Source organism: Nansenia antarctica (genome assembly GCF_963989245.1).
Source record: "Nansenia antarctica genome assembly, chromosome: 5".
Classification (NCBI taxonomy): domain Eukaryota; kingdom Metazoa; phylum Chordata; class Actinopteri; order Argentiniformes; family Microstomatidae; genus Nansenia; species Nansenia antarctica.
The window spans coordinates 22,593,806-22,610,945 of record NC_137690.1 but is presented as its reverse complement, the minus strand read 5'-3'; the positions used below and the strand labels follow the sequence as shown (position 1 = coordinate 22,610,945).

The window sequence follows — 17,140 nt, the reverse complement described above, 5'->3', positions numbered from 1 at the left end:
CTTCGACTTCTGGGAAGTCTGAACTCCAACCCCAAACAGGAGTTCAGACCATCTGCTAAGGCCCTGCACTGAAGCTAGCCATTCATTAGCAGAGTGAGAGCAGTGTGTAATCCAGCACAGCCCACAGGGCCCGGCCTAGACGCTACAGCTCTCACTCACACTGGAGGGAACTACAATTCCAAGTCAAGTCCAATGAAAACAAGTTTAAAAAGCACAATGATAATGGGCTCACAAAGGGATGTTGTTGAATAGAATCAACGAGAGTCTGTTGGTCCTGTTTTACAATTGGATCAATTAAATGAAAGACAAACTGCATATAAACAGATGACGGGAGGCGACAGTAGCTTTAAAACGCAGAGTCGTTCGTTTTTCCGTCCGCTGCCGCTGTGTGATGGGACTTGGCGGCTGCGCATCACTGAAGCTGTAAAATGCTAAAAGCCTGCTGTAATGGGTCAATAAAGACAAATAAAATACAAATCCAATTAATTGCACGCAACTACTGTAAATGACGTCTGTGTCTGTGTACATGCATCACAAAATGATGGCAAATGAGTTGTGCTTTCACTTCCTTGTCCCAATAGATTCACAGATATAACTTTTCCAGACGTTCTGTCCGACCGATGTGCCTCCCTGGAGAAGGAGAGGGAATGCTGCATCTGGGTTTGTGTACTTGTTGTCTCTAGTTCCCCGAGCAACTCACCAGGACCGCTGCGATCTGCCATGGTGTTCAGGCAGGAGGGTCTGTGTGTAATGTGTCTCACCTGTGTTGGTTCTCTTTGTCTTCCTGTTGGTGGAGGCGTGTGGGGCGAAAGCGTTTGCTAGCCAGGGCAGCCTCCATATCCTCTATCTCTCTCCTCCTCAGCTCCCGGATGGCTGATCGGATCAGACGCCGCTCATCCAGATCTACTGTCCCATCCAGCTACAGAGAGAGAGAGAGAGAGAGAGAGAGAGAGAGAGAGAGAGAGAGAGAGAGGGACAAGTCAGTGTCATCACTGGAGAACAAGCACAGCGGGAAAGCACACACTGCCAGACATACTTTATGGCTAAGATGGTCGTCACATTTCCACCAACTGTTGAGAGTGCATGCACGCGCACGCACGCGCGCGCACACACACACACACACACACACACACGGAAATGGTGCTCCCAGTGCTCAGGTCACATGCTCTATTTCCAGAGGAGTTACAGAGTGGTAATTAACCAGACTGGCAGTGCTGGCAGATGCTGGAGCTCTTTGGCTGGAGCCCTCTGCCCTGTAAAGTCAAACCGCTGTGGCCGTCGACTCCAAGCCCCTCTGTGAAGGCTCCTTCATCCCGGTCTCTCCATGGGAAACCAGCTCAGCAGCCGCCACACCCTCCTCTCCACAGCCTCGCACGGTAGCCCTCTCTCGCCCTCTGTAATTAACCCGACCTAACGAGCTCATTAAGACGTGCGTTTACACGAGACGGCAGGAGTTATGCCTGCCCTGCTCTGCCAAACGCACACAGTCAAATCGCCCTAATCTCTGAACCGTTCTCGCCACATAGTCAAATAGTGCTCTGTTAGTGATTTTCGGTGCTTACTTCAATTAGAAAAGGAAACCGTCTGAAATTGTACAATGATGCGTGTGCAACAGGATATGTTAGTTGACTGTTGCAGTGTGTGAGCCAGGCGGCGCTGGGCTGCTGCAGGGCCATGGCTTAGCCTTCTGAGTGTGGTGGGGAGTCATGGGGTCAGCACGGCTTATGGGAGATTTTATAGTTTGGGGACAAGTGATTTAACTTCAATAAAGCGAGAGTCAGGGCCACCTGAGCACAGAGCTGAGAATTAGAAACAGACATGCTCACAGCTGCTGCTGAGCTACTGTGCTCGAGGAGAAAGGCTAGACAAGGCAACACTAAACCCACAGTCCTGCTCTCCAGGGCTCATCCGTTCTCTGCTGTTGAACAGTGGCCAGACGGCTCTGGGTGGCTATCAACTGTGCCTCAGTCAACAAAGTGGGCCACTTAGAGCACTCATCCCAGAAGCACTGACCCTTTTAGGTCTTCAAGTGGCTCCATGAGTTAGAGGTGTTTTATAAGACAGAGGCAGGTTGAAGACTGTGTGGGTGTGTGTGTGTTTGCCTGCAGGCACAAACAGAAGCTCTGAAAGCCAGCTGCTTTAAATGTGAGTGACAGCCCAAAGCGTGGGAGGGTGGATGGAGCACGTCTCTGTCAGGTGTATGACAGAGCTCTCCTGCAGCACTGACAGCAGGAACCTGTCAACACACGCAAGGATTAACTGTTACAGCCCTACCCTTTTGCCAGACTGCACCGAGAGACTGAACACTTTAAACGGGAGAATGAAGAAGGGTATAGTTAGGGACCAAGGGTTGGGGGTGGGTTCTATTCAACCCTATGAGTCGCCTATAAGTCGTATATATCCCCAGGCGGGTGGTGGGAGGAGATGGGGTGCCTTTCATGAGGGTGGGACAAGGTCGGTGGGTTTGAGGCCTCTCTGTGGTTTGAATACGGAGCCAGAATGCCTCTTGCTCAAGGGGGCTCTCCTATGCACTTAATTTGGAAAACATTGAGCTGACTGAGGAGAAACTGGATAAAGAAAAGAAAAAGTCAAGAGAAGTTACAAGGTATGAAAGAGAGGGAGAGGAGGAAGGCAAAAATAGAGTGGTTAATGGAGAGATATGATGACAGGGAGAAAGAGAGGGGAATGAAGGAAAAAGAGTGAGTGGGCCATGCCTAAAAATGGGCAGACAGGAGCAGGGTGGGAAAGGCCAAGCCTCACACAGGTCATTCCTCACATTCCTGCTGACTCATGAGGGGAGAGAGGATGGGGAACTCAGCAGAACTGGGATTGGGACTATGACACATGGGCGTGATGCATGGTCATAATTCAGCAGCTCTTGGAGGTAATCACAGTAGAAATTAATAAACTAAAAATATGGTTTGATCTGAATAAACTATCATTGAATGTTAAAAAAACTAAACTTGATATGATGACATTTGGAAACCGTAAAATAGATTCTGATGTGAGAGTAACAATGAATAACATTGTTTATTATAGAAAGAGTGTACGAGACCAAATTTCTAGTTGCGATTCTAGACCACAGGATCTGTTGGAAACCTCACATAAGCTATGTGAAATCAAAGGTAGCAAGGAGTATTGGAGTATTGGGGAAAATAAGACACCTGTTAAACAAAAAAGCATTGTATACCTTATATTATTCATTTGTTCTGCCATATCTGAATTACTGTCCTGAAGTATGGGGAAATACATACAAAACCACTTTACAACCATTATGCATATTACAAAAAAGAGCTGTAAGAATAGTTAATCATGCTGGATATCTTGATCATACCAATGTTCTCTTTATGAAGATGCATACCCTGAAACTGATGGATATAGTAGATTTCAAGACAGCACTGATTATGTATAAAGCCAACAATGAACTGTTGCCGGGCAATTTGCAAAGACTATTCACTGAGTGAGGGGGGGACTATACATTTAGAGGAGAACTTAACATGAGACGGCATTACGCACAAACTAACGTTAAAATATTTTGTATATCAATCTGCGGAGTTGTGTTGTGGAATGGCCTTGAGGAAAAGCTCCAAATGTGTACTAATGAACTGCAATTCAAAAGAATGTATAAGAATTATATCCTTTCTAGATACAACATGGAAGAGACAGGACATGCCATTTGCTAAAATTAGCGTATGATAGTTTGTATCCTGTATTGTGTGTATTTGAATTTGAATGACAAAATTGAGCCTGATTGTTTTTTTGTTTGTTGTTTGTTTCTGTTGTAAACCTACGCTACTGTAACTGTAGTGTGTGAATGGGGATAGGACAAATAAGCTTTGCTTCCTCTTATTCCCTTTCGGACAGCTTAACCATGTGGATAAAAAAATAAATAAAAAAAAAGGCTTTATTTTTGAAATAATTTGTATTCCAATGTACTTGGACTGCTGTTCGAAATAAACTTGAACCAACTAATAATATTAGAGGGCCCGCTGCTAGAAGGCAAGAGAGGAGAAGAAATTAAAACACACATTATATACACTATTTACTCAATTACTTTTAATTTTTTTACTCTATTTTCTCAACACACACACACACACACACACACACACACACACACACACACACACACACACACACACATTTTTACCCCTACCCCTCGTTTTGGAGGCTTGCCCCTCAGAACAGAGTTACAAGGGCTAGTAGTTGGTATGAAATGGGATAACCCTTCAAGACCCTGATACGTGATCAGTAGTATCATAGAAAAGCATCGACGCTCGCGATTCTTTCACAACTTAAATGTCACCGTATCAATCGATCAAACAAGTCATTAAATAAAAAGAACAATACTTCATTACCAGGCCTGTTCATGACAGAATAGCAGTGCTCTGCAGGCTAGCAACCCGTGCTCCTACCCTGCCAGTCTGCACTGATATCAGTGGAGCGGTAACAAGTGCAACAACTTCGTGGCTGGACTTGAGTTACATTTTGGGCGTCATATGCCATTAAAGGGGAAACATTTCAAAATGCAGGACTGTCATGCAGAAATCAGCCTTAAAACATTATTATAAAGTTAGATAGCTAGCTCGAGACATCGGTATACTAATGTTTTTTTTGTTATGCTTGTTATAAAGAAATGGTCTATAATACATTGAAATGACATTAAAGTGAGATAATACTACAGTTATCATAATTTTGTTATTATTACTATTATGGGAAGTCTGAACCATTATTATTATTAGTTATCTTTATTAAATAATTTGTGGCTTTCTTTTGTTGCTTGTGAGTTGCCGATGATTCACAAGGCATTGTGGGATTTTGTATAAAGAAAATATTTTACAAAATACAAAAGTACACTTAACTTATAACACTCCGTTTGGAGTGTGCCTCAGAAAAAAATCTGTTTGGAGGTCCATGTAGCCCTAACCCTCCAAGCCAACAAGAATTGGTAAGGCCAAGGGATGAAATGGGATTGGGCCTTCCTGTGCCGTCAAGCTTATTGCTGCATGAATGCTATGATTAGATTACATATTCTGCCAAGTTTTTAGACTAGGATTTACTGACTTATTTATTACATTTCTCAGATAACAAAAAAACAGCCTGGAGCATGAGACAAATCGGAAAACAGGTGAGAGCTATAGTGAGAGTGTTTCATAACAGACCACATACACAGTTATGAATCAAGGGGAGAAACTACGTAATTCAATTAAGCTAAGCCAAACATGTAATTCAATATTCTGTTTAAAATAACCTGTTGCAAAGATTGAAAGTTCCAGAATTCAATAAAATGAGTCCTTCATCCCATTAACAGGGCATGTGATGGCCTGCCATTGGACTGTGGTCTCCATGGTATTAGGCTACCAACTGAATTACCCCAATTCTTCCAAACACAAACAGACAGTGATGAACTAAGATCACAAGGTGACGGTAAAAGATGAAACAGAATCCATAACTTGTTGTGATCATGTGGACTCCGACTTTTGTCCCTGATGACAGCACATTGCCAAGCAACAGCTTATGGCAGGTTCTAAAAACCTCTGACTGGCCAATCCGTCGGCAGGTCTTACCCCAACGTCAGCCCTGATAGGTCATGCCACGTACATGCTGAGGAAATGACTGTCTGTTGGCACCAGGCCAGCAGCTGTAACCGTCATTTCCCTCTACAGCACGCTCATTTGAAAAAGAAACTCCAATACCAATGACTGGGTCGCACACAGGAAGGTAATGAGTAATGATAGAGCAAATAAAACACACCTTTCCCTTGGGCGTCTGCCAAAGAAAACAGAACATAACTGTTAATGAACCAGAGACGGAAACACAGTGCGTGTGAGTTCACTTATGACCAGAGGTAGGTACTGTAACAGGGAGCCCAGTGTTGTGGCCCCAGGACAGACCGCTCAGTGACAGCTCCTTACACCATGGGCCTTCACTGTGGGCCTTTTTCAAAAACTAAACCACGGGCTTCTGGGTAACCAACCGTCACTATGGTCAAATCAAAGAGCACTCTGATCCAGAAGGCAGCAGTTACTGAGCCACAACACTGAGCGCACAGAACGGAGTGTTCTCTACTGTAGTGAGTACTGAGAACACTGCTTGACCAAGAGAATGTGAGGTCTTTTCCTGTCCTGAGCAGTTTTCTGAGAATGGAGGAAGAAACACTGTTAACAGACAGAGGAAATAGGCATGAGTCAGGTACAGAGATAACACACCGGCCAGCACCCTGACTCACAACAGAGATCTGTGTATGACACAGTCAGCCTATCAGGAAGCTCCCCTCACACACCTGGCCTTGGTGTGTCTCCTGATTCAGGCAGAGTGGTTGGGAAACAGGATAGAGTGGAAGGGTGGTTCTAGTAGACAGAAAAGATGAGGGACATGGTTGCGAGAGAGACAGGCAGAACTTCCTGCTGATAGCTGACGCATCCTCCCCCAACCCAAAATGATGGTTAGGAAAGTAGCATAGGAATACCATTGTAACCCATTTCATTTCCTCCATCAATCCAGTTCTCTATGAAGTTCCCTGCAGCGCTTGGAGCCCTGTTTGACTGCCCCACCGGAAACCTGTCAAATTACATGTACTGCAGTAAGAAATGAAAAAAAAGTAATTTCAAGTTTTCATAAGCACCATTGTTAAGGCATGCAGCCTTCTCTGACTCAACATCCGGCAGACCAAAGGCCCATTTCCACCAAAGAGCTCACCACAGAATAAAAACCCCAAACTTGTCCATAAAGGGATTTAGCTGATGTAGCTCAATCAATCACTGTCAATAAGAGGGCGATTATGGCATACCAAGCCCCACTCATAATACCCACCAGCTGGGGAAAGGCTTCTGAGGACTGCCAGCACCAAGTCCACGCCTGCATGTGCCTCTGTTCATATAGGGCTATAGTAAGGAAAACAGATCTGAGTGGCTACGCTATGTTCCATCACTGCTTCAATGTGTAACACTGTATCACCTACTACTACATATTTACAGAACGAAGCCTGGCTAGCTCTTGGGCTGCCGGGTCAGGTGCTGAATCTCCAGAGTTGTTGAACAGTTCAATCTCACTTGTTACAAATGTAAGTGACAATAAACATGTAGTATGCCAAAGCTCAGTTCAAGGACAGAGCTTTTCACTTGCTTTTCAAATGCGCTATACAAATAAAATTTGATTTGATTTGATTTGATTTAAAGCTCATGCACAAAGGCTAAGCCTCCAAGAACTGTCAGAAGTAATCTGGACCAAACTGAAAATGTGACAACTGTCCAGCTCCTGCCAAGAGGCACATGGAGCTCTGGGTGATCCAATCACACACGTACAGTGAAGTACAGACTACTGAACTGGATTGGCAAAAACCTCAGAGCTACCCCGCTTCAGGGAAGACAAGAGCAGTCTGAGTCTCTGAATCCTGCTCTGGTCCCTTTTGTGTTAGGCTGACAGGCAAGGAGGCAGGCAGAGACACTGGCTGGAGTGTGTGTCAGGGCTGCGGAGGCCAGGGTACCAGCCACTAGTCTCTCCATGGTCTGAGTCATAGTCACATTGAGCAACGTCATGCTGTTACTTAACTCCAGTATAGAGTCACTCTACATCACAGCCTGCGTCTGAAAGGAATCCCCTCTTCTCCTCCTCCCAGTCCTGTCTCAGAGCGAAACAACCCTCAGGCTGTCTCGTAACCTTTTGACTGACAACATGTGTGCACGTGTGTGTCTCAATGGTTGTTGTTGTACTTAATGCTTTCTTCATTGTGTGACTGACAACATGTGTGCGTGTGTGGGTATACGATACGTCTATGGTTGGTTCTGTAATAATTTCCAGAGCAGGGGTTAGAGTGCAGCCAGGCAGCAGATCGGATCAGTGCCTCAGACTCCAGTGTCAGCCCCAGAGTGAGTTTGTCCATATAAGGGCATGGGACCTCAGAGCAGGGCTAGAGTAGATTACCAGCTTCCACCGAGGAAGCCTGACTGGCATAGACTGACAGATACATAGGAACAAACAAACAAACAAACAAACAAACAAACGAACGAGAGAAAACACATACAGTACATGTATAATGTAAGTGCAGGGCTCCAGTTCAAATTCTATTAAAAACAGGCTGGTACACCTTCTGAACCATTCCCCAATGCCACGAGCAAACAAATGTACACACCACACCCATCTAAATGGAAATATGATCAGCGTAAATGAGAGCCTTGTTGTGTATGAGACAGTTAAGATACTACAGTTAAAAACGACAGTTTAATGACTGGCCCTAGTCTCTGGGGGAAATACAGGTCTAGAAAGTGTACTGAACTCAAGGGCAGATTGCACTTCACCATACTGTGCAGCTATTGTTTGGAGAGAAGGAAAGGTGATTGGAGTGGGAAGTGGGGGTGGTGTGGGTTTGAGGCTCATCCCTTGGGTTTGTGGCTCAGCCCATGCAGCGAGGAGAGTTCCATAATGTGGGGCAGATTATCCCCCACTAAGATCTCTGTGGCAGGACAAGAGGCCCAGGCCATGCCATGCCATGCCAGGCCAGGGAAAACAGTGGCCCTCTTTCCACTCCATCGAACAGTGAGAAAGAGAGAGCATGGGAATGCATGTGTGTGTGGACAAAGAACTACAGGAGAATAATGACACACTAAGTGAAGGTCTGAGACCTCACACTACAGCATGCACTGCTGGGTCATGGGCGTGTTACAGTCCAAAGTGTTGTCACATTTGGATGGTGCGTTGCACGTGTTAGTTGATCATCAATGAGGCCCACTAACATGTGTTGATGTGAGGTCAGTCGGCACTGTGCAAAATGTATCACTCATCTCTGTGGGTAATTGAATCCTGGGGAGCAAGTGAAATCCTAATCATCATACAGTAGCCTGCTATGACCCTCCTTTCTATGAACTGCTGCTTCTACTTCTTCACGGTCGGTTGCTTCCCTTTCAAATCAAAACGTTCCTCTGAATCAGTGACTAATTCCTGGCTGGTTTTTACAATTCTTTTTTTTTTAAATTCTGCATCATTCAGTTTTCAGAGCTTAAGTCTTGCATGTGTCCCTCCTCAGTAACGCAGGTCACAGCTGGTGATTATGAGGATCCGGGTCAGTGGACGTGAGGTGGCCCTATCAGAGGGCTGTGTAGCGGACAACAGAGACATGGACAGTTCCTCATTCCCCAGGCAGACATCTCACAAACAATGGAAAAACTATACCTGTTTATCATTTTAAATTGTTGATTTTGTCCTCATTCTCCTCTCCAGGGATAATTTCACTTTAATTTCCAGTCCCATGTGCACAGCAACACATTACCATTATCCAATCCCTGCCCACAAGTAGAGACTACAGACCCACCTAGGCTCTTTGTCTTTGATGTCTATTACTCTGCCACGTCAATCTTCTGCCTTCCATTCAAAAGCACAAAGTCCTCAGTTTCTGTGTTACCATTGTTCATTCCATTATCTCCTTACCTGATCTTAACTCTTATTACTGCACAACACCTGGGGAGCACCTGCAGCTAACATTTAAGCATATTCTAGAACACCTGCAGCTAACATAAGCATATTCTAGAACCCCTGCAGCTAACATAAGCACATGCAGTGATAGAGCGGGCCCCTCATCATCACATGGAAGAGACGTCACATGACACAAATTCTCACGCAGGGTTGATCTGATTTCTAACTCCTGCTGACATCGCCTAATTTGATGGCCAAGATCAAGGGCTACTTGAGAAGAACTGGAGCATGATGGGTAGTAGGCCTACTCCAAATATGGGACATTGTGCTGTCTTCAGTCACGGTTCTAACTGCAGCTCTGCGTGACTGACTCGTTTGTCTGAATAAGGGAGGCGGGAGACAGAAGTCCCACGGGATGGAAGAGAGAGCTTGTTGCTCATTTGGAGGTCCCAGGACTTGAACGCGGTGTTCAGCAAGATTCATGAGCCCAGTGGGTACAGCTCCCTCTTCTCATCCACTGTGCCCGTTGTAATGACCGCAACATGGAGAGGGGCAGAGAAAGAGACCAACAGAACAAAACAATACTTACAAAATCAGCTGAGTAGATCTAGAGTGCCACTATTTTAAACACTGGAGCAACGAAAGCAAAACATCAACATCCGCTCAAAGACGTCTCTGGTGGATCTCAGGAAATGCCTCTTTCCTGAGGGATTCCAGACAGGAAGGTTAAAACCCCAAGTGATGTGTGGTTTCTCTTTTTCTTTCTTTCAATAGTTATTCCCATCTTCTTGATCCCATCTTCTGATCACAGTCTTTTGCAAAGGATTTGTCAGAGACCATAATACATAAAGCAGGTCTGGAGAAGCATAGAAGGTCTTCAAAGAAATCACACCTGGTGAAGCCTCTAATAGACCACTCCAGTAGCAAAAGAAAGCTGCAGAGAGGATAAGATTATGTGATGTGATGAAAAGAGACACAGAAATGCAACAGAGGGCAGGGGAGAGATCTGTGTCAGCAATTTACTGTATCTTTCAGGCAGAGCAAGGCCACCATGGCCTAGGCAGGGGGACCTGTGAATCAGCAGTCACTGAGAATGGCTCCAGGCCTGTCACATAAGAGACTGTAAATATCTACAAACTGCGCTCCTCCTGGGTTTAGAACACCTGTTTCATGAATCTATTGCAGGTATGTGCCAGAAAAAGCAGAAGACAAAATGTTTTCCAAACTCATGATCCCCAAAGCTTCTAGGCCCCCGGGAACACTGGACCAGGGGCCTATCCACACATCCCAGAGAGTAAAGGAGGAGGAGGATGAGGAGAAAAACACCTCAAATCACTTTTCCAGAGGTTTCTTTTTGGCAGGGTGTTGCTCCAGACAGGCAGGGACCAGCCCCAGAAGCCCTGCCTGCTGGTTCACTTTACAGAGAGATAGAGGCTGAGCACTGACAGAAGAATAATTCTCAAAGCTCTGGGTAGCCTAACTAACCCATCAATTCAGAGTTAGTTCTCTGCTTGGCTGACAACCCCTCTCTGAAGATGGATCGCTGACCTTTTTCACTAATACAGTACATGACATGCTATGCTGCATAGCAGATGTGTTTGACGTTATGACCAGCTGTGGTGAGGCCTCTGCACTTCAACCTGCAGAATTCTGGCCTTCCTCCCATTAGTCTGTCAACACTGGACCACACTACTGCTACCACAGGGAGAGACAAGGATGCACACAGACACAAACACGGACACAGACACACACGCACGGACACACGCACAGACACACACGCACAGAGAACTGGGAGCTCTAATAAATCTTCTGCAGGTGGTGAAAAGAACCACATAATCTATGTTTCTCTCAAGCCTAATTTTTTCCAACAAGATCACCAAGTATTGCTAGATGGACTTAAATAGAAAACGGTTACTAATCAGATGCAAATACACAAGGAACAATCATAAAAAAGGAACTTGTAATGGTTCATAATGACTTATGTATTCTATGAGTAGATTATTTTATTTTTTTCTGATTCTATAGAACACATAGTACATTCACTGAAAATGATTGTTCTTGTTCCAAAAACATCCTGAAACACAATGGACTAAACATAATATTATTTAGGTTTACAAATGTAGCCCATGTCAAAGTTCTCACCATTTCTAGTCCAAAAAATAGCTATTTTTAGCACTCGTCAGAGAGACAAAAGTTTCCATCTTATCAAATAAACATGCTCATTCTTATCTTGGTTCAAACTCCAGGGTGTTGTATATATTCTGTGTGGGGGAGACAACCACCAACCACAGTATGGTTTAGATAAAAAACGTGCACTGTGTCATCAGTTGGATGCGCTGTGGTCGTCATCATACTAGGCTAAATGAGAGGGTCCACACAAGTCCAGTGACAATCTCATACATATAGACAGTCTCACCCCGGGTAAAGAACTGTTTCAAATCTGCATGCACTTTGAAACCAAGAGAGAGGCTCTCAATGGAGGAGCTCTATTAAGTGATTAAATTGCTGGTCCTATTCTTATTATCTCAGCCAGGGGGGGACGGGGGGGGCGGGGGTGGGGTGGACGACGACAACAACGACTGAGAGAGTATCTGTATAGCATGCTGCAGCTTGCATCCAGGACCTAGTTGGAAAACACTCAAACATTAACTGCTCCTTCTTCACAGCCACCTCAGAACCACTCCGGGGAATGCAGGGGAGGGTGGTTCTCTTGATGCTTCAAAAACGCATGTCTAGCCTTGCAGTGTCAAGTTGGAGTAAGTTGTGCAGCAAACAGGTCTTACAGTTGAATGCTTACTGGAGGGGAGTTGAGAGACATTTTGAACCCTGTTGATACACTGACATCAGCAAAATCTAGGCCAACTGTAGTGTGTTATCAGAAAAACGAATAATGGCAACTGCCACCAAATGTAACAAACTCTGTGAAAGATAACATAAAACACAAATAAACTTACAATAAAATAAACCCAGACTGTTGTTATAGTTCTTCAGATCATTTTCTTTCTTTTTCTGAAGGAACTGACATTTCAGCCCAGGTCTCTGGGGGTCTGATGACCAGGGGAATGGTGTGAGAGCTTCTAAAACAAACCCATTCCTTCTGCCTCCCTGTGACCCTCCAGCCACTGTCAAAACACAGCAGTGCCCAGAGGGCCATAAAGTCCCATATATCACTGGGCCTGAAACCACACAGTGTCATTATTTTTAACATGTGAATCTCTCTCACTGGGGAGAGAGGATAGTCACAGGGCCTGCAAGCCCAGTCACAAATCACCATGCAGGACATTCCACACAGATCATCAGCTCACCAGGCACCTTGGGGAGGGTAACCTCATATCTGTGATGATGATGATGATGATGACATTCAGGTGTGCAACTGTAACACTCACTCTTCACAGAACAAAACAACGCCACAACAAGGGTGATCCTTTGCAACTTCAGCATATCACCAGAACTCTAAAAACAGTCAACTAAGGAGGTTCAACTTGGATCTGGTTGAGTGAGGTCTCACCTACCTACACGTTAAGAGACTAGGAGGGAGGCCCAGCAGGTTCAGAGACACTACAGAGGGAGTGGGGAGGCCGCCTGATACGAGCAAGCTGTCAGACTGTCAGTCACTCGTTTGAGCCAGCAGGTGCGTCCTGCCTTCCTGTGCAGGTGTAACACTGAAGCTCACCAGACAAGAGGGAAAGGTAAGACCCCGCACTGACAGTGGCTCTGTCTGGAACACCTGGTGGTCGGCCTGTTCTGCAGGTTTGTTACATTGCTCTCCATGACGTGGATTCAATGAAGGCATAATGACTAACAATTATCCTCCATAGTCTAGCCTAGCCTTCCTCTTATCTGAAAAACGTAGGTCATTGTATTAATCAAGAAATTGACTGCACACACCATAATACGATCAGTGGAAATTATCAGGACACAACCACAACCTATGAGCAGAGAGACCATATCGATCTATGAGTTATGGGACACATTTAACTTAAATGTGTCCCAGTGTCAGATGAAAAACTGCACAGGAAACATGACCCTAGCAATTGTCTCTCCACAATGATCATGGCCTGGCTTTAAGATGGTAGTTAAGCTCCCAGAGCTTCCTCCAACAGTGAGGTGCCAAAGAGACAGAGGAGGGGAGAAGACGCTAACTGACTGTTGATGCTGACCTCCAGACTACTGTCTCTCTTCTGGCTACTACATCTTAACTGTCAGACCTCATCCCCTCTACATTTTCTCTACTGTAAAAAAAATATAATTCTTCTTCTAGCATTATGACCCCTGGCCTTACCATAGATTACTTTTTCTTATGATGACTAATGGGTAGATGATTCACTTACTTAGACAAAGGTAGTTGGTGTAAGTGGCTTTGAATAAAGGCTTCTGCTAAATGCCAACAATGTAATGTAAATGTAATGTTGTGTGAGTTTAGGGATCTCAGACCAATAGAAAGGTGCTCTCCCAGGTTGCTGTGGAGAGGAACAAAATGAGCAATAAATCAGGCAGCCAGTGGGCTGAATGGAAGAGTATTCATGAGATTAGTGCCGTTAGAGAGACCACCATATGACCTTTTAGCTGTTTAGTTCATTAGGTACAGCACTGAGTGTCTGTGAGTGTGTGTGTGTGTGGGTGTGTGTGTGTGTGTGTGTGTGTATTCTAAACCTGTTTTTGTAGAAACCCCACCCTTCATCAGTGCTGGCTGTATAGACCATTTGCAGTTCTACCGTTAAACGTTTTAATGGCTTTTTTTTACCAGCTTCCTGAATAGCAACAGGTTAGAGACCTGTGTTCACAAACTGCTGCCCTGATGCTAAAGCACTGTTTATTCATATTCAGGTCTGTTTCAGCAGTTAGGTGTTTTTTGTTTTTTTGTTTTAACCCTTATGATACTGTAGAAAAGAAATAAGCGGACATCAGGCGCCATTCATCTCTCACAAGCAGGCCCCCAATCCCATCATGGCCCCAAATATACACTTGGCTGAAGCAATAAGCTCCAGACAGCCTTTTGTTTCTTTTGGAGATGATCCTGCCATGGAAAAAAGCGACACTTAATGACACCACAAAACATCAAGCTGGTCTTTGAAGGGCTGGGAGCTTGGAGGCCCTCGTTGGTGGTCACATCTGAGATGGGAAAGCCATAGGGGACATATACAAGTAGGCCTCATTCACCGCCATAAATACTACAGTACATTGACTATGAGGCGAGCCATGGCATTTGATTCTTTGTTATTCTGCAACTATCACAGACATCAGAATAATGTAAATATAGCCTAATGGATATATACTTTGGGTATCTACACACACACACACACACACACACACACACACACACACACACACAATGTACTTATTGAAACAGCATGACGTTTTGTTATTAGAGAAATTACACTTACTACACAGGTATAAGCCAAGGCAACTTGCGGTGTGTCTGATGTTTTTCACCCAAAACCTCTTTTGTTTTATGCCATTAGATGTTATCTAATCAATGTTTTGTAAAGCCCTATTCTATGTTAATGCAGTCAAGTGTTGAGAGTTGGTTGATAATGCATGATGCAATGCACTCATAACTGTTAATCACTCTAGCCAGTGAGGTACAAAAATGTAGAAAGTGTGGGAGTGGAAAGACAAAAAACTATAAAGCTACAGATGTCCATATTCCTGTCGCTTAGCATTCTATATATAGCCCTTCAATAGTCTAGACTGAATTCAGATCTTACCCTATTCCAAGCTGAAGTGAAGACATTAGAATGTCATGAGGAGGAACATTACGTTCGTCCTGCACTCTCTCAGATTCATGCTTCTTGGTAAAAGTTTGCAGAGATTTACGAGGATGAAGTCACCCGAGTCCCTGGCCAGACAATTCCCTGCTATCTTTGAGAGGGGTAAATGGCATTCAATAAAAAATATCAAATAAATCTTTAGCAGATCAACAATTCATTACCTCCCCCGCCTTTATCCAAACAGACTGCATTCCTCTACCAAAAAGAGCCATCTTTAAAAAAGTGGAAATCAAAATGTTATTTTAAGATGGCCTTTAATGTGTGTGTGTGTGTGTGTGTGTGTGTGTGTGTGTGTGTGTGTGTGTGTGTGTGTGTGTGTGTGTGTGTGTGTGTGTGTGTGTGTGTGTGTGTACACACTGTGTAGACATTCTGAGTTTGTATGTTAGGTCATTAACAATTCAACCAAATAAAAAAACAGGGGACTCTTGCCACAGAAGGAGAACTTGAACCACATCTGACAGTCAGCCTACCACCTCAGTTGGCCTAACCATAACAAGCTGGAAGTACACCAGTTCCACCTTTCTCAAGGTCCCAATTGGCCAGGAATGTTCCTCGATCTAATGTGCTACAGGTGTGGAATGATGTAGGCTAGATGCTTTGTGTCTCTCAAAATAATTGACATTGACAGCTTTTATGAATAATCCTGTGGAGCAACAGTGTCAACTTTAGTGGGAGTTTTAGTGTATGGCCTGTTAATTTCAGGTTGATCATCCAGTGATCATAAATGTGGTGGTCAAGGGTGCATGGGGGTTTATAGAGATAGTAACAAATAGTATGTCTAGCTAACAAGAGCATGCATCATCTAACACACTGTGATATACCAGGAGTTTTATTTTGTACTGCTTTACTGGGTAGCTGTTGGCAAGTGGTACCCAGCATGGTGGATCACAGATCGTGCACATGAGATTATTAAGAAAAAGGTGTTTGGACTTCTTGGACGGACAACAACTGGGAACTGAATATGCCTATTCGCTGGACGAGGCTTGAGTTGACCTGGTGTGTCAAATTGGCATATCTTCAGATTGACATCCCGTTAAAAGTTATTTTATCAGGGGGAAAAACAACAATTTATTTTCAACAACCTGTCGGCAAGAGCGGCTACTCACCAGGTTCCGAAGCGACGATTCATCCAATGCTGAATATCTTTCATCAGACATATTTAGTATTTCTTCACAATGCCAAGTTGAAGAGGATAATTGCAAAGATGAACGACCGATTTCCACGTTAGAGTTGCGTCCTTCAACAACTAATTTATTTATTTATTTGTATGCTGTATCTGTATGCTAGAAAACGATTAGATTATGCGGACTAATTGTAGTTATCATAAAAGAGTCCCCTAGTCAGCATCGAACCCCCTCCTCTTTTCTTGACGTTAGTCAGAAGTGGTGCTCCACCTGCTCGAATAACTGATCTTTTTTTCCCGGCAACTTCACAACCTGGCAGTGTGGATATCTAAGCACAGTGAAGCGCTGCCTCAAAATCCTCTTTAGATTACGGCAATATAGAAACGAAATGTCCTGTAGTAGGATAACATGTCTCAGTCCTACGCCCTTCTACACTTCCCACTGAAAGTTGTCTCCCAGAACTTCAGAAAACGCTGAATAAAAAGGCACACACACATAGCGCGAGCTTTGAATCCAGAATTCCTGTTGATGTACGCCCGCCCCCTGGACGCTTCGACCAATTGGAGATAAGACATTAAACACGCAATAGTTTGTGGGTGGATCAGAGACATCATTAACATTAATTGATTAATTTGAGAGAGAGACAAAACACGTTTGTTCAGAAAATATTCTATATTATTATTTTCACACTATAACAAACACTTAAGCTACGCTAGGCTCATGATTTGGTCTATCATATTCAACCGTCGATAGCAAATAGCTATCGGTCAGTAGCAAATTTAGCTGTATTATTTTTACTTCGTTTTTTTTTTTTTTTTTTTTACAAAGGTAATGTGTCGT

General features: G+C 44.1%; 1 protein-coding gene across 1 annotated transcript in view; it reads right to left on the bottom strand.

Moving 5' to 3' along the window:
• The window catches only part of smtnb (smoothelin b), a gene marked incomplete at both ends in the record, with an annotated part of 49,915 nt that extends 33,582 nt beyond the window's left edge, over positions 1–16,333 (bottom strand). Inside the window, 2 exons of the mRNA XM_080531477.1 lie at positions 762–919; positions 16,283–16,333. Of these exons, the coding sequence (XP_080387603.1) occupies positions 762–919; positions 16,283–16,333 (209 nt within the window). The remainder of the gene's footprint in view (positions 1–761; positions 920–16,282) is intronic.
• Positions 16,334–17,140: the final 807 nt, after the last annotated feature.